At 46.3% G+C, this 18,786-nt stretch overlaps 1 protein-coding gene and 2 non-coding genes across 3 annotated transcripts; 1 reads left to right on the top strand and 2 right to left on the bottom strand.

Annotated features, from left to right (window-relative positions):
• Positions 1 to 6,864: 6,864 nt before the first annotated feature.
• trnal-uaa (transfer RNA leucine (anticodon UAA)) lies at positions 6,865 to 6,946 on the top strand. Its single transcript has one exon. It is a non-coding gene; the product is annotated as a tRNA-Leu (tRNA).
• Positions 6,947 to 11,093: 4,147 nt separating this feature from the next.
• trnan-guu (transfer RNA asparagine (anticodon GUU)) lies at positions 11,094 to 11,167 on the bottom strand. The gene has a single exon. It is a non-coding gene; the product is annotated as a tRNA-Asn (tRNA).
• A 5,384-nt stretch (positions 11,168 to 16,551) lies between these two features.
• Positions 16,552 to 17,426, bottom strand: LOC147272114 (uncharacterized). Its single transcript, XM_086205116.1, has one exon. It carries the CDS (start codon positions 17,378 to 17,380, stop codon positions 16,592 to 16,594), a length of 789 nt encoding a protein of 262 aa, XP_086061242.1. The 5' UTR covers positions 17,381 to 17,426; the 3' UTR covers positions 16,552 to 16,591.
• Between the last annotated feature and the right edge of the window lie 1,360 nt (positions 17,427 to 18,786).

Raw genomic sequence — 18,786 nt, 5'->3', positions numbered from 1 at the left:
TGATTGTGGGACTTTAAACTTGAACACAATGGAATTTGGACAAGGAGTTTTCCTTCCAGACCAAACATCATCGTCCAGCCTCCAACCAGAGGTCCCTCAGTTATCATGGAGCCACAGGTGGAGTCTGGATTCTTTTCTGGAATGAGACGGCAATGACAGTCCTGCCAAGTGACATCACTGACATGAATGGATGACTTCAGTCACGTGACTGGATGACTTCAGTCACATGACAGGATGACTTCAGTCACATGACTGGATGACTTCAGTCACGTGACTGGATGACTTCAGTCACGTGACTGGATGACTTCAGTCACATGACTTCAGTGCATCCAATGACCAAGTGCACCACAGTCCTTGTTGCTGTCTGCTGTTGGGTCACAGCAAAGTCAGGAAACAGCCTGACGGTCCTCAGGAGGAAATTCAACAGCCTCCAAAGATGGAGGTGAATCTAGACCTGCTCATGTTTGCTGTCCTTGATGAACTTGGGCGGTACTCTGGTGCAGGGATGAGGTCATGGAGCTGATCTGGGAGCAGTCCTGATGTCAAATGGACAAAATGTGTCAACATCAAATAAAATTGGAAACCTATTTGAAGCCTTATTTTGTGTTTGATGGACATTTTTTCAATCTCTAATGACCGTTTTAACTGAACCTGCTGGATCCTGTGGTGCCTGATGAGGAGACAACTTGAGTACAAAGTTGGAGAAGAGGGTTTTTGGAGGGGAGATGATTTTATTTGCAGTGTTGTAAATCAAAATAACTCCAACTACATGATAGAATTTTCTCCAAATGTCCTGACTAAGATGGATTCCAAACCAAATCAGCTGTCACAAGGGAAAGTCTGCATGTAAACACACACACACACACACACTCACACCAACTGACATTCCCAGGGACTAAACCATAAACCAAACCAATTCCTACTTAACCCTAAGCTCCACCTCAGTTCTAGATGAGACTGGTAGAACATGGAACCGTCCCACTTGGAACCTTCCCATCAGCTTCACCTCCACTGGAGTATCTGGTCAACACCAGAATGGTGGAGACAAGACAACATGCGACCAATCCTCTCTCTCTCCCTCATCATCAGCTGCTGCAGCCCTTGAAAGAAAACCTTTGACACATGGACCTACAGTAGGAGCAGGTGTTGTCTCCTCTGGAGCAGCAGTTCAACGTTGTTGGCAGGACTGGAACCTGAGCAGGGAGACCCCAATGGATTTCTAGTCCATCGCCTTCACCACTCGGCCACAACAACTACACTCACACTTAGTAGAGGACTGATACTCAACAATTTATATTTATTGAAGCATAGTAGGTTTTTTATCTTCTCACAAACACAAACTATTTGTGTGTGTGTGTGTGTGTGTGTGTGTGTGTGTGTGTCAGTGGTTTTGACTGAGTAGTGAAGAGGAGGATTTCTCCATTTTTGTCGTCACTCTGCAACTAATTTTCAGTTGAACTCACAAGAATGAACAAACTTTGACATGTTTCATTCTTTTGTGTGTCAACAACTTTGGCCTTGACAGCTCCTGACAAACACACCACACACACTCTACAGTTCTAATCTCTTGAGAACATGAAACGTGCGGCCCCAGTGACCCTGCAGGACATTTTTGTCCAATTTAAATTTTGATTCATGACCCAGAACCTCTCAAAACCCCAGAAAAATAAAGGTTTGGGTGCATTAAAGACATAAATAATAACATCATCATGTTTCAAGGTTTTCTTCTCTCAAATCTGAAGGTCAACCTCCATCATCTGCTGCTCCTTAGCAGGGACTTAGCTCCAATGGTAGAGTGCTAGCTTAGCATGTGAGAGGTAGAGGGATCCATGCCCTCATTCTCCAGAATACTTCAGCTTGTTCTGTTGATCAGAGGAGCTGCTGGGTGATGAATGCTGATGTTTGTCCACTGCTGTGATAAAGTGTCCCCTGTTACTGAGATGTGGATGAACACCTGCTCAGGTCAAAGCTGCAATCAAACCAGGGACTCTGAACCTCCCACACAGTGAAGGAGTTTGTCCTGCAGGTTGATGGACGCTTTGAAATTCCTTCAACATTGATTCCTTTCCTGTCTCCTGCTGAGTCAGCTTCCAGAACCTGGTCAAGAGGAGGCTGAGAGCTCAGGAGGTGATGTGACGGCTGGTTGGACAACTCAGCAGCCAGAGCTTCCAGTCTGAGACCCCAGCTCCACACCACGGAGAGCCTCCTGGATGATGTCCTCAAGCAGCGTCCCTGTTTGTCTCCTGGCTGCAGCTGGACGCCCTCTCAGCTCTGAGAGTCCAGCAGTGTTGCTCTCTGTCCATCTGATGTCCGTCCTCTCCTGTGTTCGTCCGTTGAGGAGAAGGGAGACGGATTTCTCTTCCTCTCTTCTCTCCAGACGGCCTTCTTCCTGTGTCAAACTACTTTGCTCTGCTCAAAGATCAAACTGATCCAGTGGCTCCAGGTGCCTGGACCTCTCTGGACCAGCCGGTCCTGAGTGAACACCTGCTCAGGTCAAAGCTGCAATGAAGTCAATTTATAACCCTAATTTTTTGAAGTACTGCAGTTACTACAAGATAAGCAGTACATGGATGATGAAGCCTCTTCAAAACATTCAAGCAAGTCCAGTTGCTTTTATCCTTTCAACACAAATCTGATCCAGGATCAGTGAGCTCATTGATCTGAGGACTTCACTTTGAAAAGCTCTGTTTCAGACAGGCTGTCGTCTTCCTCCTCAGATGCTGAAACTGTCAGACCTAAAAAATGTCTGGACAATCATGGATGAGATTCACCTCCAGTAGGCATTGAACAAAACACCTCTGTGTTGTTAAATGCAGTTGACATGAAAGGAGTTCAGTGGTCAGGCTTGTTTATGAAGTAGGTGTGGTTTGATGTGAGGAAACAGGGGATGTGCACCACAAGATGGCGTCACAGATCCTGACGCTCTGAGCAGGAAACACCGAGCAAAACATTACAACAAAGCTCCTGTTGTTCCCTCCAGGAAAAACTGTGGCTCTGATGAGAAGAAGGATCCCAGCGTCCTCTGAGGATCCATGGCCGCACCATTGGGTAGAAGGACGATGGGGTCGGCACCAGGAGGAACCCTGGTGTCTCCGATGCAGGGAAGATGGAGCAGTGAAGAGACCACATTGTGGCGTCCTAAAGAGGACATTTGGTGGAGCCTGAGACAGCAAACATCACGCCCCCTTCATCAGAAGAACCACAGCACCAGAAGAAAGAATCCCGGCAGTGACGACAGGGAGGATCAGGGTGACCTCCTCACCTCCACCTTTGAACCTTCAAATGAACTTTAAAAAGCTTTAGAGTGGAGAAGGATTTTAAAACCTTTCATTGTTTTTTCCTTTCATTCTCATTTGTGCGATTGTCTGATTTATTAGAAGTAAAAACTGTCTGCTGGGTTTACATTGACTGTGATTCTCTTTTTGCATGCAAGTTGAAGGTTCTGCCAATAAAAACCACGAGTATTTGAAGACCAAAGGAAGAACCCCCAAAGTCAGGACCCTGAGATCAAAGTGAGCGCTCTGATCTCAGAGGTCTGGGATATTTCCCATCCCATGGCCCTTCAAATAAGAGCCCTGTGTCTCTGTCTCAAAGTTTTCAACCGTATTTGTTTGTTAAATTAAAACCAGACGACCACTGTGGTCCTTTTTACACGGTAAGTAAAGCACAGATGCCCTGGTGGACCTGTTGGCACCCTGGACTTTGAATCCAGTGACCTGAGTCCAAGTCTCAGTTCCAGCAGGTTTCCTGCAGCCTTCAGCAGAGCTGCCATGTTTCTCTGTAGAGAACTAAGTGATGCTCTCAGCAGGTTGAGGGCACCACCAACAAGTGAGGTATGAACCTCTGACTTCCTTCTTGTCAAACAGGAAACTCCTAATAAGTCATTTGAGTAAAGTACCTCATATTCCTGACATCCAAGTAGTAGTGAAGTGGAGGAAGAAGGTAGGAGATCTCCAACAGGATCCTTCTTTCCTCTGTCCTCCTTGATCTCATGGATCACCACAGTCAAGGGGAGACCCAAGCTCCCAGGTGGATCTGGCACTCAGGAACTGCTGAGTTTTCCAGTGGACTTTGTTCCATCCATGGTTCAGGAACAGGACTCCTCCTGGTTAACCTGGTATCTTTCCACCCAACTGTGGGTTCTTGGAGAATTTTTCATGTCATGTCAAGAAATCAGGCTGGTGGGTTTTTCAATGAGAGAAATTCTGGTAACTTAATTAAGTGGCATGTTTGTTGAAGCAGTAATTAACTGATAAATTAAGGAAGGCCTGGCCAGTCTTTGCTCCCAGGTCATACGATGGAGTTAGAAAGTCCTGAATCAATCTGGAGTTTCATGATTTCCTTGTGGTTCATGTTCCTTTTGCCAATGTAGTCTGGAACAAGAGCAAGATGAACCTCCAAATAGCAACAGGTTGATTGCAGGTGATGTCAAGTGGTATTTAGAGGAACCTCCTCCTTGTGTTTGGTTCCATGGTGGAATGGTGAGCCCTCTGGACTCTGGATCCAGTGATCCCAGTTCAAGTCTTGGTGGGACCTTCCTGTCTGGAATGTGTCCCATGTAACAAACTGATCAAGAGATGCAATGTGGCTCTAATGTTCTGGTTCATTTCTTACTGCCATGAACACAGACTGTGTGTTTAATGTTAACAATAAATGCAACAACTAAGGAGCCAGTAGCTCCTGTGGAAAAAATTCTACTTTGTCAGTGAATTAATTCAGTCTGCAACTTTCAGTGTCTGTCAGGATGGCCGAGCGGTCTAAGGCGCTGCGTTCAGGTCGCAGTCTCTCCTGGAGGCGTAGGTTCGAATCCCACTTCTGACAAAGGACATTTTCTCCACATTCCTATGCATCCACAGTGGAAAATTCCAAACCCGGCTGAAGCTGCTCTCCGCTGAGGGGAGTGAGTGGTTGAACTGGCAGCAGAGGAGGCAAAGGAGCTTCCCTGTGACGTCCCAACATCGCCTGGTTTCCTCCAACATGGAGCAGCCACCAAACTCTAACTTCAATGTTGGATCAAAGTCTGCTGAAGAAATGTATTTTCTTTCAATTCACATTTTGTCCATTAACTTCATCATCAGAGTCTCCATCTCATCACATGACTAAAGTCTGGGTTCTGTATTGGTGGTGAAATATCCTTCCATGCCCCTCACTAGTTTGCACATAGAAAAGCATATTTTACTGGTTTCAGATCTCTTAGCTTGTTCTCTCTCTTAAACCAGCTGAGGCAGCTTTCATTGTGTGATTGATTTTAAAATATAAATATGGAACAGAACCATTGGAATCAGATGTCAGGACATTTGAAGGAATGTCAATCTCCTGTTGAAATGTTGCAGTGTGCAGCTGAGGCTCTCTGGCAGTGGCACCAGGAGCCACAATGGCAGAACCTGGACCCTCCTGGAGGAGAACCACAGGTGAGGGCCTTCTTGGCTCCAGATTGATGGAAATCAAGTGTCTGAGGCTGTTAGCAGCCATGAAGTTGATCTGGTTGGCACTGGTATTTGTTCTTGCTGCAGCTCAGGAGTGATTCAGGAGAAGAGTTTCAGAACAGCCAAGGTTGGGGACTGGAATTTTAAAATTTCCCCTGGAACCAAACAAACTTGGAGGGTAAAAGCTCCAATCATAGCCACTCAGATGCAGCAGCAGAAGAAGCTGTCATCCACCCTGACAGTCAGAGCATCAAGTCAAGGAAACATCACCATCTTGTAGTTCCAAACCTCCACCTGTCAGATTAAGCTACTTCTTATTGTGGGACTTTAAATTTGAACACAATGGAATTTGGACAAGGAGTTTTCCTTCCAGTCCAAACATCATCGTCCAGCCTCCAACCAGAGGTCCCTCAGTTATCATGGAGCCACAGGTGGAGTCTGGATTCTTTTCTAGAATGAGACCGCAATGACAGTCCTGCCAAGTGACATGACTGACATGACTGGATGACTTCAGTCACGTGACTGGATGACTTCAGTCACGTGACTGGATGACTTCAGTCACATGACTGGATGACAGTGTAGATGCCAATGTAGAGGTTGGGGAAATCGTCTCTGAGAATCCAGCTTGAAGCCACAGCCTCCTTGTTTTCCAAAAACCCAAACAGCGACCATCAGTCTCCCTCCAATCCTGTACTTGGGTAAACAACAAAAACAGAGTAAAAGTCTCTGGCAACATATTTGTTTCCTGTAGGGTTTCTTCATGTATGTGTGGTGTACCTGCTCTCCCAGAGGACTGCCATCTTTGTTCTGTGGGCTGACATGTTTTCGTGTCAGCACAGGTCATAGCGCTGAGACTGAACTCTCATTCTCCTCCAAGTAGTATTTCCACCTCACACTCCTGCATACATTCAAGTGAACAGGGAACACAAATTTATGCTCAACTTCTCCTGTGTATTCATCCACAGTCACTAAACAACAACCAAACCAAACAAAAGAGGTTTGCTAGCATGGCGATCAGCTGTAGTTCACCATCTTATCCAGGTCACATGACTCAGGAGTAGCGTGGCCATCTGGCAACCAAAGGGTGGCTGGTTTGATCCTCACTTTCTCCAGTGACCATGTCAAAGTGTCCTTGAGTGAGATACTGAACCCCTAAATACTTCTGATGAGTAGGTTGGCTCCTTGCATGGCAGCCTTCAGCATCAGTGTGTGAGTGTGTGAATGAGAGGACATTGTTCAGCTCCTTGAGTGCTGCTGAGGTAGAAAGGCTCTGTACAAACTGAGTCTTTTTACCATTTCTTTCCTGCCTCTAGCGGCGCTGTTGTCACTTCCTGTGACCGTGGGAGGGAAGGAGTCCCCCTTCAGAATAAGTTTGATATCATTGTTACTTCCTCTTCAACATGCCTTTAGCAGACCAACCCAGAGAACAGCTCAGTGAGGTAGTGTGGCCGAGCGGTCTAAGGCGCTGGATTTAAGCTCCAGTCTCTGAGGAGGTGTGGGTTCAAATCCCACCACTGCCATCATGTCCCAGGTCACTGGAGAGGTGTGGCAGGTCTCTAACTGCCTCTCCTCTCTCTTCCACTGAGGTCTTCAAACCTGTGACCAAAAGAAGAACCCTCCTCTGAGTCCACAGACCTGAGCATCGCTGCTCTGACTACCAGGTTACCTCCTGGTGATCAGTGTGAAGTCATGGGGAGGTAGTCAGTTGTTCCTTTGTTTTATGACAGAGGCTTCATTGTGAATTAAATAATTTTAATTCTTTACTTGAAGTTTCACGCTGTTTCGATTGAAAAAGGCCAGTTCCTGGAGAAGATCTTCTAGGGGTCCAGGTAAAAGCGGTGCCCCAGCTGGCACCAGGTGCTGACCCAGGTCCTGCATGGGAGATACTGTCAGTTCTGTTCTGCCCTGCTCACAACCACAGGCTGGTGTTGAGGCCTGCAGCAACCAGGGCCCCAGTCACCAAGAGTATAAAGGCTGGTCATTGTGGCAGTGGGAGGAGTCAAAATGAAGACAGACCAATGTGAGCAGGACGTTACTGGAGAAGTCAGAAGAACTTGACCATGTTTCCTACAGTACCCAGGAGGCCTGGTAGTTGTTGAAGGAAGCTCCAAAAGCAAAGAGCAGACAGCAGGACATCAAAAGAAAAGATCCAGACACTAAAACTACAAGTAGAAACAAGAAGAAATACTAAAAGCTTTGGAAAGATACTACAAGGTTGGATATACATTATTATATACACTACTATTCTCATTGACTCCTAAAGAGGGACAGGAAACATTAGAATGTGGATCAGATCAGCTGATTTCAGTGTTGAGTCCATCCCTCCATCCACTTTCTGTTCTTATCCTTTAAGGGTCACGGGGGGGGGGGGGGGCGATCCCAGGTGACATTGGGCAAGAGGCAGGGTTCACCCTGGACAGGTCAGAATTCCTGATGATGTCATCAGGGCTTTGACAGTAACTAGAATTCTGTGTTTGATCTCAGGAGGACATGAAAGAAACCCAATTGAGGAAAGTAGAGGAGAACATTCAGCTTCATTAGAAACACTTGAACTGCTGAACAGTAGAATTTGTTTGAAACAGTTTACAACACTGAGTGACAGGATTGAAGAGGGAAGATTTTTGTGTTTTCAGTTTAATTCTAACTTTAAACTGTGGATGAACATTTTTAGTCGTTCATATTCTAACATACAGAGGAAGTCATGTCATTCCCTTTTTAAAAAAAGAAAAAACATGTGAAGCTCCTCCCCCCAGCTCCAGATGGACAGACAGACATGAGAATGACAAGGAAGCAAAGAAGTGTTGTGCTCCTCTCCAGTGCTCTGGTGTTGTTGTGTTCTTCTCAGCTCCATCATGAAGACCTGCTGGCACTGGGCGCTGGTGGAAGTTTGCAGCTCTCACTGGAAAGTCCTGAGGCTCCTCCCACTCTGAAGCAGGCAGTTGCTCCCAGCCAGCCCACACTTTCACTCTCTGGTGTAGGAGTGAAGAACAAAATCAGAATCAAGAACCATCACTCTTTCATTGGGGCTCCTTTCTCCTTGTTCTGATCCAGAAACTCAACAGCTTCTATCATTGATTGACAGGAAATGTTGATGACACACTGGGATTTTTGTTCTCCTGCTGTCACTGTCAAGTGCAGCTTAACATGAGAGGTAGCAGGATCGTTCATGTGTTCATGTTTCCAGCAGACAAGGAGGGAACCTGGGAGGACTTCAGTGACTTTGATCACTGGTTCTCACTTCATCTTCTCAGTATAAAGTTTAAAGCGAGCTGGCCAGGAGTTGAACCTACAATCTTCTGATCCATAGTCAGACTCGTTATCCATTGCACCACCAGCCCTGTGAAGAAGCTGCTGTGTTCATGTGTGCTTGCTGTTACAGAAAATCCCAACAAGGTGGTGTCATTTTCAGGGGACACAATGGTGCAGTGGTCAGCACTGTGGCCTCCCAGCAAGAAGGTTCAGCTCTCCTCCTATTTGGTTGCTAGGAACCTGAATCAGGCCTCAGTGGAGCGGTGCTGCTGAGGCTGAGTGAGGCTGAGTGAGGGACTGAGCAGGAGCCAGCAGGTCCAAGCAGGTTCAGGCAAACTCCCCTCAGTCCACCAACATCAAAGCAGAGGAACTGAGTTCATCCAACAAAATGATTCATATCATCTCCTCTTGGAATGTTCTGGAACTACAAGTACACTTAAAATGGCTGACTTATGACAACAGAAGGAACTTTGAAGTAGATTTGATTTATTTAAGTCAGTGACAGTCATTTTTTCAAGAATTTAGTAACTTGATTGTTTTACTAAGATGAGCTTTAATGTTATACCATTGAAAAAAGACCTTCATGTATTTATGATGACATCACCAATAGGAGCCTTCAGTCTGTCAGGGGGTAGAATTCAGTCAGCACCAATGACATCAGAGTCAGAGTTAGAGATCAAAGACAGACATTAAAGTCTCACATTAAAGTCTCTCTTATTCAAAAAATTAAAGTGTTATATCTTTGAAAATATACTGCAATACATGAAATATTATATTTACATGAATGGTAACCTCGTTCTTATATTCTTTAATATACTGCAATAGTAATGGACCCTCTATGACACTGTAGTGATGAATCTATCAAGGAGTACAAATGATTAGAATCAGAGAATTTTGAAGTCAAGTTTGAGATCAGTTTGATTTTCTCTCTTTCTCCCTCTCTCTCTCTCTCCCTCTCTCTACCCCCTCTCTTTCCCCCCCTCTCTCCCTCTCTCTCTCTCTGTCTCTCTCTCCCTCTCTCTCTCTCTCTTTCTCCCTCTCTCTCTCTCTCCCTCTCTCTCCCCCCTCTCTTTCCCCCCCTCTCTCCCTCTCTCTCTCTGTCTCTCTCTCCCTCTCTCTCTCTGTCTCTCTCTCTCCCTCCCTCTATCTCTCTCTCCCTCTCTCTCTCTCTCCCTCTCTCTCTCTCCTTCTCTCTCTCTCTCCCCCCCTCTCCCCCTCTCTCTCTCCCTCCCCCTCTCTCTCCCTGTCTCCCCCCTCTCTCCCTCTCTCTCTCTGTCTCCCCCTCCCCCCCTCCCTCTCTCTCTCCCTCCCTCTATCTCTCTCCCCCCCCTCTCTCTCCCTCTCTCTCTCAGGAGCTTTTAAATGCATATTTTAATAAAACAGAACAGGAGACTGAAGAGTGATCACTCAAACCCACAGGCTGAATGGGACATCTTTTAAAAATATTGAACCACTGAGTAAAACCATAGAAGCGCTCCTGTCTAGTCGGTGCTAACAAGTTAGCTGTTGAGTGAGTCCAGCTGTGCTGTCTAGGAATCCTGGTCAAAAGCCTCCACTCATCAAACAGCTGGTGTGTTGGTGGATCAGTGGATCCTGCTGGAAGAAGCAGGGTGGAGCTCTGAATGGTTCCTGTCTCAAAGAGCTTCTCTGTGCAGCTCCCATCAGCTCCTAAAAACAGGAAACCAGCAGATTCACTGTTGAACGGTGGCATTAAAATGTCTCAAAAGCTGTCCTGTCCACCATTTGTTGGTGCAAAGACATTTAAAAACACCAGTTGAACATTTTCCAAAGCTGCTCTCACCTTCTTTCAAACACCTGGAATGATTTCCTCCAAACCAAAAGAAACTGGTAAAAAAAACAACAACAAAAACTCCTGGAGAATCAAACTCCAGCCTCTGCTCCAACTGGACTTGGGACTTCAAATGACCCCCATTAAAAGTCTGCCTGCATCCCCATTCACTGACTGTTGTGTTGTGGGTCTCCTGGACAAACATGGCAGGATCCTCTTGATCTCCAGGAGAATAAAAGAGGGAACCCAAGAAAACAAGTCAGTGTGAAAGAGGAGCAGATTTTAAAACTCCTCATCATTTCCACCTCCAGGAGTGAAGCCTCCCGGGACCCAAGAGGCTCCAACTGGCAGAGCTCTCACTCATTTCTCCACCACCTCGCTAACCTGAGCTGGAGCATCTGAGAACCAAACAGTGACCCCCTTCATTCCAGAGCCGACTCCACAAACTCTGAGCCCCCACTTTACCCACAGCCAGCAGGCCTCCTCAACACTGCATGACACACGACGACTAAATTTAACACTTCTCATCAAGAGATCAGTCACAGGTGTCTACTGTGGAGGGTCAGTCTGTCTGTCCACATTCAGATCATTAACGCAGCGACTCCTAAGCACCAGTAGAGCCTGTTCATCGTCCCTGGGTGGGCTCGAACCACCAGCCTCTCGGTTAACAGCCGAGCGCGCTGACCGATTGCGCCACAGAGACTCTGAGGCGCTGCTTTTCATGAAGAGTTTTCAGGCTAAATTCAGTGTGTGAGGTCCACACTGCACATTTGAGGGACCATGAAGGACAGAGGAGAGTCTGACTGTCATGGTGAAAGCCTTCAGCACTAGAACTGAAACAGCCCCCACCATCTTAACCCCCCCAGACCAAACAGGCTTCATCAGAAACAGACACACCTCCTAGAACATCCAGAGATCATCAGTCTGATTCATAGAACATGACAAACAATCAAGAACTTGTTATTGTTTGATCAGAAGCTGAAACAATGTTTCTATGTTTGTCTGTTCTGGTCTGAATGAAAGAGGAGGTTTTCTTGGTCATGTGACGTGGATGAGAGTTCAACTAGAACTTCCTGCTTCAACAGGATTTTAGTTTGTTGGGATTTTGTCAAAGCCACCAACCAAACCTCTGAGTGGTGCAGATGTCTGCTGCCTCCTCAGAGCAGACTGGAGCTCAGCCTCACTCACCTGTGGGAGCCCCAGCAGAGCCACCGTGTGATGGAGTTTCAGTTTAGGCTCCAAGGTCCTGGATTGAATTGGTGTTTTGTGTTTTTAGGCCTCCTGGCACCGATGAATGAATGAACCATTGTTCCAGAGGGAGCTGGTGTCAGGTCAGTCCCTGTTCCTACAAGACCTCCTGCTGCAGAGCCAAACTGGGAAACATTTGAAACTCAAAATCCTGTTCTTGTCACAATCCTGCTCTCCTAAATCAAGGACTGTTCAGTCAATGGTAGAGCAGAGAGGAGCAGAGGAAGAGAGCTGGGAACAGAACCCAGAGGTTGATGGATCAAAACCATCCTCTCCTCAAAGAAAGGAACAAAATAAACCCTTATCTTTAGGAATGTGTGTCTGTTAAAAAGGGTTTCAAAAGGAAATTTGTCTTCCTCCACAATCACCAACCATTGTGAGTTAACAACAGTCTCCTTTCTGACTGAAGCAAAAGTAGACTTCAAAAGGTTATTGTGATTCAACATAGCAGCTAAATTTCCATTTCTCCACTGATTATCTGTTAAGGTTCATGGGGGGGGTGGAGCCTATCACAGCTGACATTGGTCGAGGGGCGGGGTTCATCCTGGACAGGTCGCCAGTCCATCACAGGACCAACACATAGAGACAGACAACCATTCACTCTCACAGTCACACCTACAGTCAATTTAGAGTATCAATCAGCCTCGTTCCCTCTTGATGTCTTTGGACTGTGGGAGGAAGCTGGAGTACCAGAGAGAACCCACACAGGAACAGGGAGAACATGGAGACTCCACACAGAAAGATCCTGTGCTGGAGCCAGGACTAGAACCTGGAACCTTCTTGCTGTGAGGAGACAGTGCTGACCACTGCACCACCATGCTGGATTTTCTGTAACATCAAGTACATCTGAACTGGCACTTGACAGTGACAGCAGGAGAACAAAAATCCCAGTGTGTCAGCAACATTTCCTGTCAATCAATGATAGAAGCTGTTGAGTTTCTGGATCAGAACAAGGAGAAAGGAGCCCCAATGAAAGAGTGATGGTTCTTGATTCTGATTTTGTTCTTCACTCCTACACCAGAGAGTGAAAGTGTGGGCTGGCTGGGAGCAACTGCCTGCTTCAGAGTGGGAGGAGCCTCAGGACTTTCCAGTGAGAGCTGCAAACTTCCACCAGCACCCAGTGCCAGCAGGTCTACATGATGGAGCTGAGAAGAACACAACAACACCAGAGCACTGGAGAGGAGCACAACACTTCTTTGCTTCCTGGCCTCTCTCATGTCTGTCTGTCCATCTGGAGCTGGGGGGAGGAGCTTCACATGTTTTTCTTTTTAAAAAAAGGGAATGTCATGACTTCCTCTGTATGTTAGAATATGAACGACTAAAAATGTTCATCCACAGTTTAAAGTTAGAATTAAATTTAAAGTAGAAAACTCTTCCCTCGTCAATCCTGTCACTCAGTGTTGTAAACTGTTTCTGACAAATTCTACTGTTCAACAGTTCAAGTGTTTCTAATGAAGCTGAATGTTCTCCTCTACTTTCCTCAATTGTGTTTCTTTCATGTCCTCCTGAGATCAAAGGCAGAATTCTAGGTACAAATAAAGACACCATCAAAGCCCTGATGACATCATCATCAATTCTGACTTTGATCTGTGTCTGTCCAGCTTGTCCTGAGTGGATCCAACAGTTTCCCATGGGTGACTCTGTCGTGGTCTCTCTCCTGCTGTCTCCAACTCTCAGAGTGCTTCTACTGGTTTCTCCCCATCGTCCCTGTTGCTAGGCACAGCACTGGTGAGGACTGAGGCCAGTGATGTCATCACCTCCAGCTGAGACCTGCCAGGTGGTCCTGCTTCATTCAACTCTGCTGCCTCTGCCACTGCCCTGACTGGTGAGGCTGACAGCAGGTTCTCTCTCATCTAAACTCTCTGTTTACAATGGAGGCTGAAATCCTTGTGATTGGTGGTTCAATCATCAGGTCTGTTGAACTCCCAGGTGCCATCACCCAGCATTTTCCCTCCCTGATGACATCCACTCAGTTTTTAAAGGTGAATGTGGAGCAGACGGTGCAGTTTGGCTGCAGGTCTTGGACAAGGCTCTGAGATGCTGGCTGCTCAACAAGAGAGAAGGGCTGGAGACCAGGAACTAGAAAGCTGAGGACTGCACTGTCCACACTCCTCTGAGACCTGCTTCCTTTCTTCAAGTGTCATCAAGACGTCCCAGCCTCAGATTTTCTGATTGGAGACAATGATGACCACAAGTACAACGAAAAAAAGAGAAGACAGAACAAACGCTAAATCCATCCAAATCCATTGATTGATGCTGCAGTTCTAATGTGGAGTTTCAAACTTGGACAACAGTTGCCATAAAACACAGAAGAGGAAGAAGAGTGATTTTCTTTTCTACAGAACTTAGATTTAAAAAAAAATTGAAAAGTGAAAAACATGAAAAATGGCAAATGCTGTTTTTGTTGATTGCCTTCAATCAATCTATTGAAACTGTATTGTTGCTCTTTCCTTTAGAGAGACAGTAAATGACTAATTAGTGGCCCGGGCGTTTAAAAGAGACCAGGCGTCGATTGGTAACAGGCTTTTATTTTGGCGCTGGCCAGCACTGGGCCACTATTATTATTTTTTTAGCAATAGGTATACAAGGTATAACAATATACTGTAGTACTTTAAAGAACAGTAGTGCAAATATCAAGATTGTCCAGAGAACACTTTACACAAGAACACATTATTAGGAAGAAAAGGGGCGTGACAACTCCAGGCCCGTATCCTTCCACTTCCACGACAGTCTCATGAGGCCAAAATAGCAGATCTACACATTCACAACGACGCGTTACCACCTTATAGATTTTTTTTTCTTTTTTTGCATGGAACCGTGAGCTTGAAGATTTGCTGTCTGCGGTGCACTGACATCATGAGACATAAATTACTGGGAAGTTCAAATAAATTGCAAAATCTTACATGAAACCAAGTTAAGATAACATTGATCTCAAGTAATGGCCCCCAGGCGTTTAAACGAACCTGGCGTTTATTTGAGACAGGCGTCTACTTTACAAAATGAGGTCGGACCCTCCGCCATCAAATGAGACCCGGCGGCACTTTGACACCAGGCTGTTAATTGGTGATTTAGGGTTAATGAAGGTTGATAACATCCACTCCAAATAGTCAAACACAGGGGTGAGGATACAAGCAGAGCCTCTACATGGAAACAAAAGCACTGACAACTTTAAAACTGTACAGCGAGTTAAGAAAAATACTCTCTTTAAACCTTTTTATTAACTGTCCTCATAAACTTGTCTTTTAATAAACTTTCTATTCTTCTGTTAACTTTAAGTTCACTGTTAAGTAACTGGATGGATGACAACAACAGAGATGCCTGTTCTGAGTTTAGTCATTTGGAGGTTGATCTCATGGTGGATAAAACTGCAGGCTCACTGCTGCAGAAGCTTGCTTTTTCCTTTGTTTGGTGACGCATTTCCTTTGTTTGGGTGAAGGGAAGTAGACCCAAATGAAGAGGAGGGGAAGGAGGGTGCACAAAAGAGGTTTGTTAAAGAGACTGGAGAGACTGGAGACTGGAGACTGGAGAGACTGGAGACTGGAGAGACTGGAGACTGGAGACTGAAGGCTTGAGAGACTGGAGACTGGAGACTGAAGGCTTGAAACTGGGGAAACCTGGAGGCTTGAGACTAGCGGCTCGTGACTGTGACAACCCTTGACCTAGACTTCGACATCGCAACACAACAGTACAATAATGACCCGACATGGCACAGGGGAAACACAGAGGTTAAATACACGAGAGGCACAGGTGGTGTAATCACCCAGGAGAGACACATTAGGTAACCAAGGGAGGGAGGACAGGAAGACAGGACATGACTACAAAGTAAAACAGGAAACACAAGACAGGGATCGTGACATTATTCTGTTTAAGAGTTGTGAGTTAGCAAGTAATGAGCCACTGGTAATGTGTAGCGCCTCTGAACTGTGTAGTTCAGTAGAAATCGATAACCTGCTTTAACGATGTCAGACCTGTTAGTTTCTGGGCTTCTCCATCAAAGGTCAGGAAGGATGTTCATATGCTGAATTCATAAATGGATGTGGAAGGACAAACCACAGGTGCTAACATGTATTCCAAATGGTCTGGTTGTTAAAGTTGAAAAATGTATCTGGTGGCTTCTGGGTGACAGGTTGATGGTTGTCTCTGCTGGTTCTAGGGACTGGAACCATTTGGCTCCACCCTGACAAGCCACCTCACAAATGGCCAGGAACTCTTTTCAACCTGTGTTTGACCCCAATCTGCATTTCCCTCCCCAGTGAATGTGAAGAGATGTGTAAATACCTGACAGTTTCTCAGAACAACAGAGAACTTAGCCTCTTTTCTGGTCACTGCTCCACTGGACGATCACCTCAATCCGGGCCACACCACCACACTAACGACTCCATCACTCCTTCAAAAAGAGGATCATTCAACAACAGAGAACAGCTCTGTGGTAGAATTCCATCACCAGGCAACTAAGCAAGAGGCAGAATCGTCTTCAAATGCATAAGAAGGTCCTCAGTAAAGCCAGAGCCGCCTCAGTAAACACAGAAACTGCAGTTAAACCAGATATTTCTTTAGACCACTTTTATCAAATTAACAAGGGTCTTCTCCCTGTTCCTGCGTGGGTTCTCTGTGGGACTCCAGCTTCTTCCCACAGTCCAACGACATGCAATTGGGGACTAGGCTAAATTAATACTCTAAATTGACTGTAGGTGTGAATGGTTGTCTGTCTCTATGTGTTGGCCCTGCTATGGACTGGCAACCTGTCCAGGGTGAACCCCCCCTCTCGCCTGTAGACGCTGGGATAGGCTCCACCTCCCCACGACCCTTAACAGGAATAAGCGGAAGACAATGGCTGGATGGATGGATGGGCCTTCAACCTGTGTCTCGCTCTTTTGTTTTACTTCAAAGCCATGGCATGGCAAGGTGGTTTCTCCCCAGGAGGGGTTCTCAGGTGTCTTTTAAGACTTGCCTGAACTGAGAATTTTTTGCCACAAACTGAGCAGGAGAATTGTTTCTCCCCGGTGTGTGTTCTCATGTGTGTATTCAGATGTCCCTTAAGTGAGAATCTTTTGCCACACACTGAGCAGGGAAATGGTTTCTCCCCAGTGTGTGTTCTCATGTGTTTTTTCAGCTGTCCCTTTTCTGAAAACCTTTTTCCACAAACTGCGCAGGGAAACGGTTTGTCCCCTGTGTGTGTTCTCATGTGTGTATTCAGATGTCCCTTAAGTGAGAATCTTTTTCCACACACTGAGCAGGGAAATGGTTTCTCTCCAGTGTGTGTTCTCATGTGTGTTTTCAGATATCCCTTTTCTGCAAACCTTTTGCCACAAACTGAACAGGAGAATGGTTTCTCCCCAGTGTGTGTTCTCATGTGTTTATCCAAACTCCTTCTGTAACTAAAACCTTTACTGCATGTTGAGCACCTCAAGGGACGCTCATCCTCACTGACTTCTGTCTCAGATTCAGAAGGACCAAAAGTCACATTCCTGATTATTTCTGATTCTCTTCCAGTTTTTACTTTTTCATCTTTTGAACTGCAATGAGTCACTTCCTGTCCTGGGCTCAGTTTCTGAAGCAAATTCCTCCTTGAGCCAAAGGGTTCCTTGTGCTCAGAGGTGGCCATGTTATCAGGTCTGACCCAATCATCCTCACTGACTTCAGTCTCAGCTTCAGAAGAGTCTGACATCTGGTCTTCAGTCTGGGGTTGTACAAGTGGATCTGGATCTATGTTATTGGCTGGTTCTGGTTCTGGTCCTCCACACTCTTCTCCATCAGCTTCTGTTTTCAGAGGATGAACTGGGCTGCTGCTCAGAGACTCTTCCTTCAAGTTCTCCTCAGTCAGACTCTGATGAAGCTGTGGGAACTGAGGTTTCTCTTCGTTCCCTTCACTCTTCACAGGAACCAGAGTGAAGGGGAACGTGGTGATATCAGCCTCCTGCTGCCCTTGAAGCTGCCCTCCCTCCTCACTGGTCCAGAGCTCCTCCCACTCCTCTTTAATGTGGGGGGGCTCTGGGTCCTGCAGCTCAGGGGGAACCTCTTCTTTAATCACCAGCAGCTGCTCCACATCTGCAGGACACAAACAGCAACATCAGAAATCTCTTCATTTGACTCTGAAACAGCGGAGCAACAGACAGAAACAGAAATCAACTCAATGAAAAGAGACGTCCTGCTACTGAGGACCAGTCAGCAAACTGGGAACAGAAATGCTGGCTTCAGATGCTTGGATCAACGTTGTGTCACCCAGGTCAAAGGTCAAAGGTCCCCTCTGCTGAATGGTTTTGTCCATTCATGATCACATCTGCTAGTCAGAATGTTCATTTCTAGAATGAGACCCTGTAGGAGAATGAGAGTTCAGTCCCTAGAACCAGAGGGAACCTGTACCGATGCTAAACATGTCAGCCCACCTGCACTCACAGCCAGGGAGGTGCTGGCCACTGGGAGAAGTGGAATGATTCCCTAATGGCCGGTCCAGCCCAGGCCAGCCGGTGGGCCTGGGGTCCTCTGTCTGCCCTGTCTTTCTGTCTCTCTGTGGGCTGCCTCAGGGGTTGCTGCTCCTCTACTTTCCTGTGGGTCCTGGCATGGGTTTGGCCTGTGGTTGTTTCCTGGGGGGGTTCCTGGGGCTCCCTGTGTCCTGGGGGTTTGGTCCTGACCTGCCTGCTATCCTGGGCTGGGGTGTGTTGTTCTGGTCCCCCACATCAGCTACAGCCAGCTACCCACAGCATTCAAGACAAACCGTGTCCACACACACACACACACACACACACACACACACACACACAGTGCACAACTGATCCCTAATCACACACTCAGGCATTTATTTTTAAATTATATTAAAATAAATGGTAAACCTGCAGTGGAAATTCTGCAACCAAAGTTTCTTTTTTTTCTGTTGTTACTGTTTGTTTGTTTTTCTCCTATTGTTGTCCCCCCCTTGTCCTCCCTGTCCTGTCCCTGCTCTCTCTTCCTGTCCTCTCCTGAGTCTCAGTCCGGAAGCTTCATCAATGAACCAACACCATTCCTAATAAAGTTCAACACAGAAGGTGATAGGAGGAGTTTATCAGGTTCCTCCTTAGCAGAGTAGAACTGCTTCAG

This window comes from Aulostomus chinensis, chromosome 1 (assembly GCF_037954235.1).
Source record: "Aulostomus chinensis isolate RoL2024-O1b breed Wild chromosome 1, RoL_Achi_v1.0, whole genome shotgun sequence".
Classification (NCBI taxonomy): Eukaryota; Metazoa; Chordata; class Actinopteri; order Syngnathiformes; family Aulostomidae; genus Aulostomus; species Aulostomus chinensis.
The sequence above is the reverse complement of the archived record's forward strand: the minus strand, read 5'-3'. Positions and strand labels throughout refer to the sequence as shown.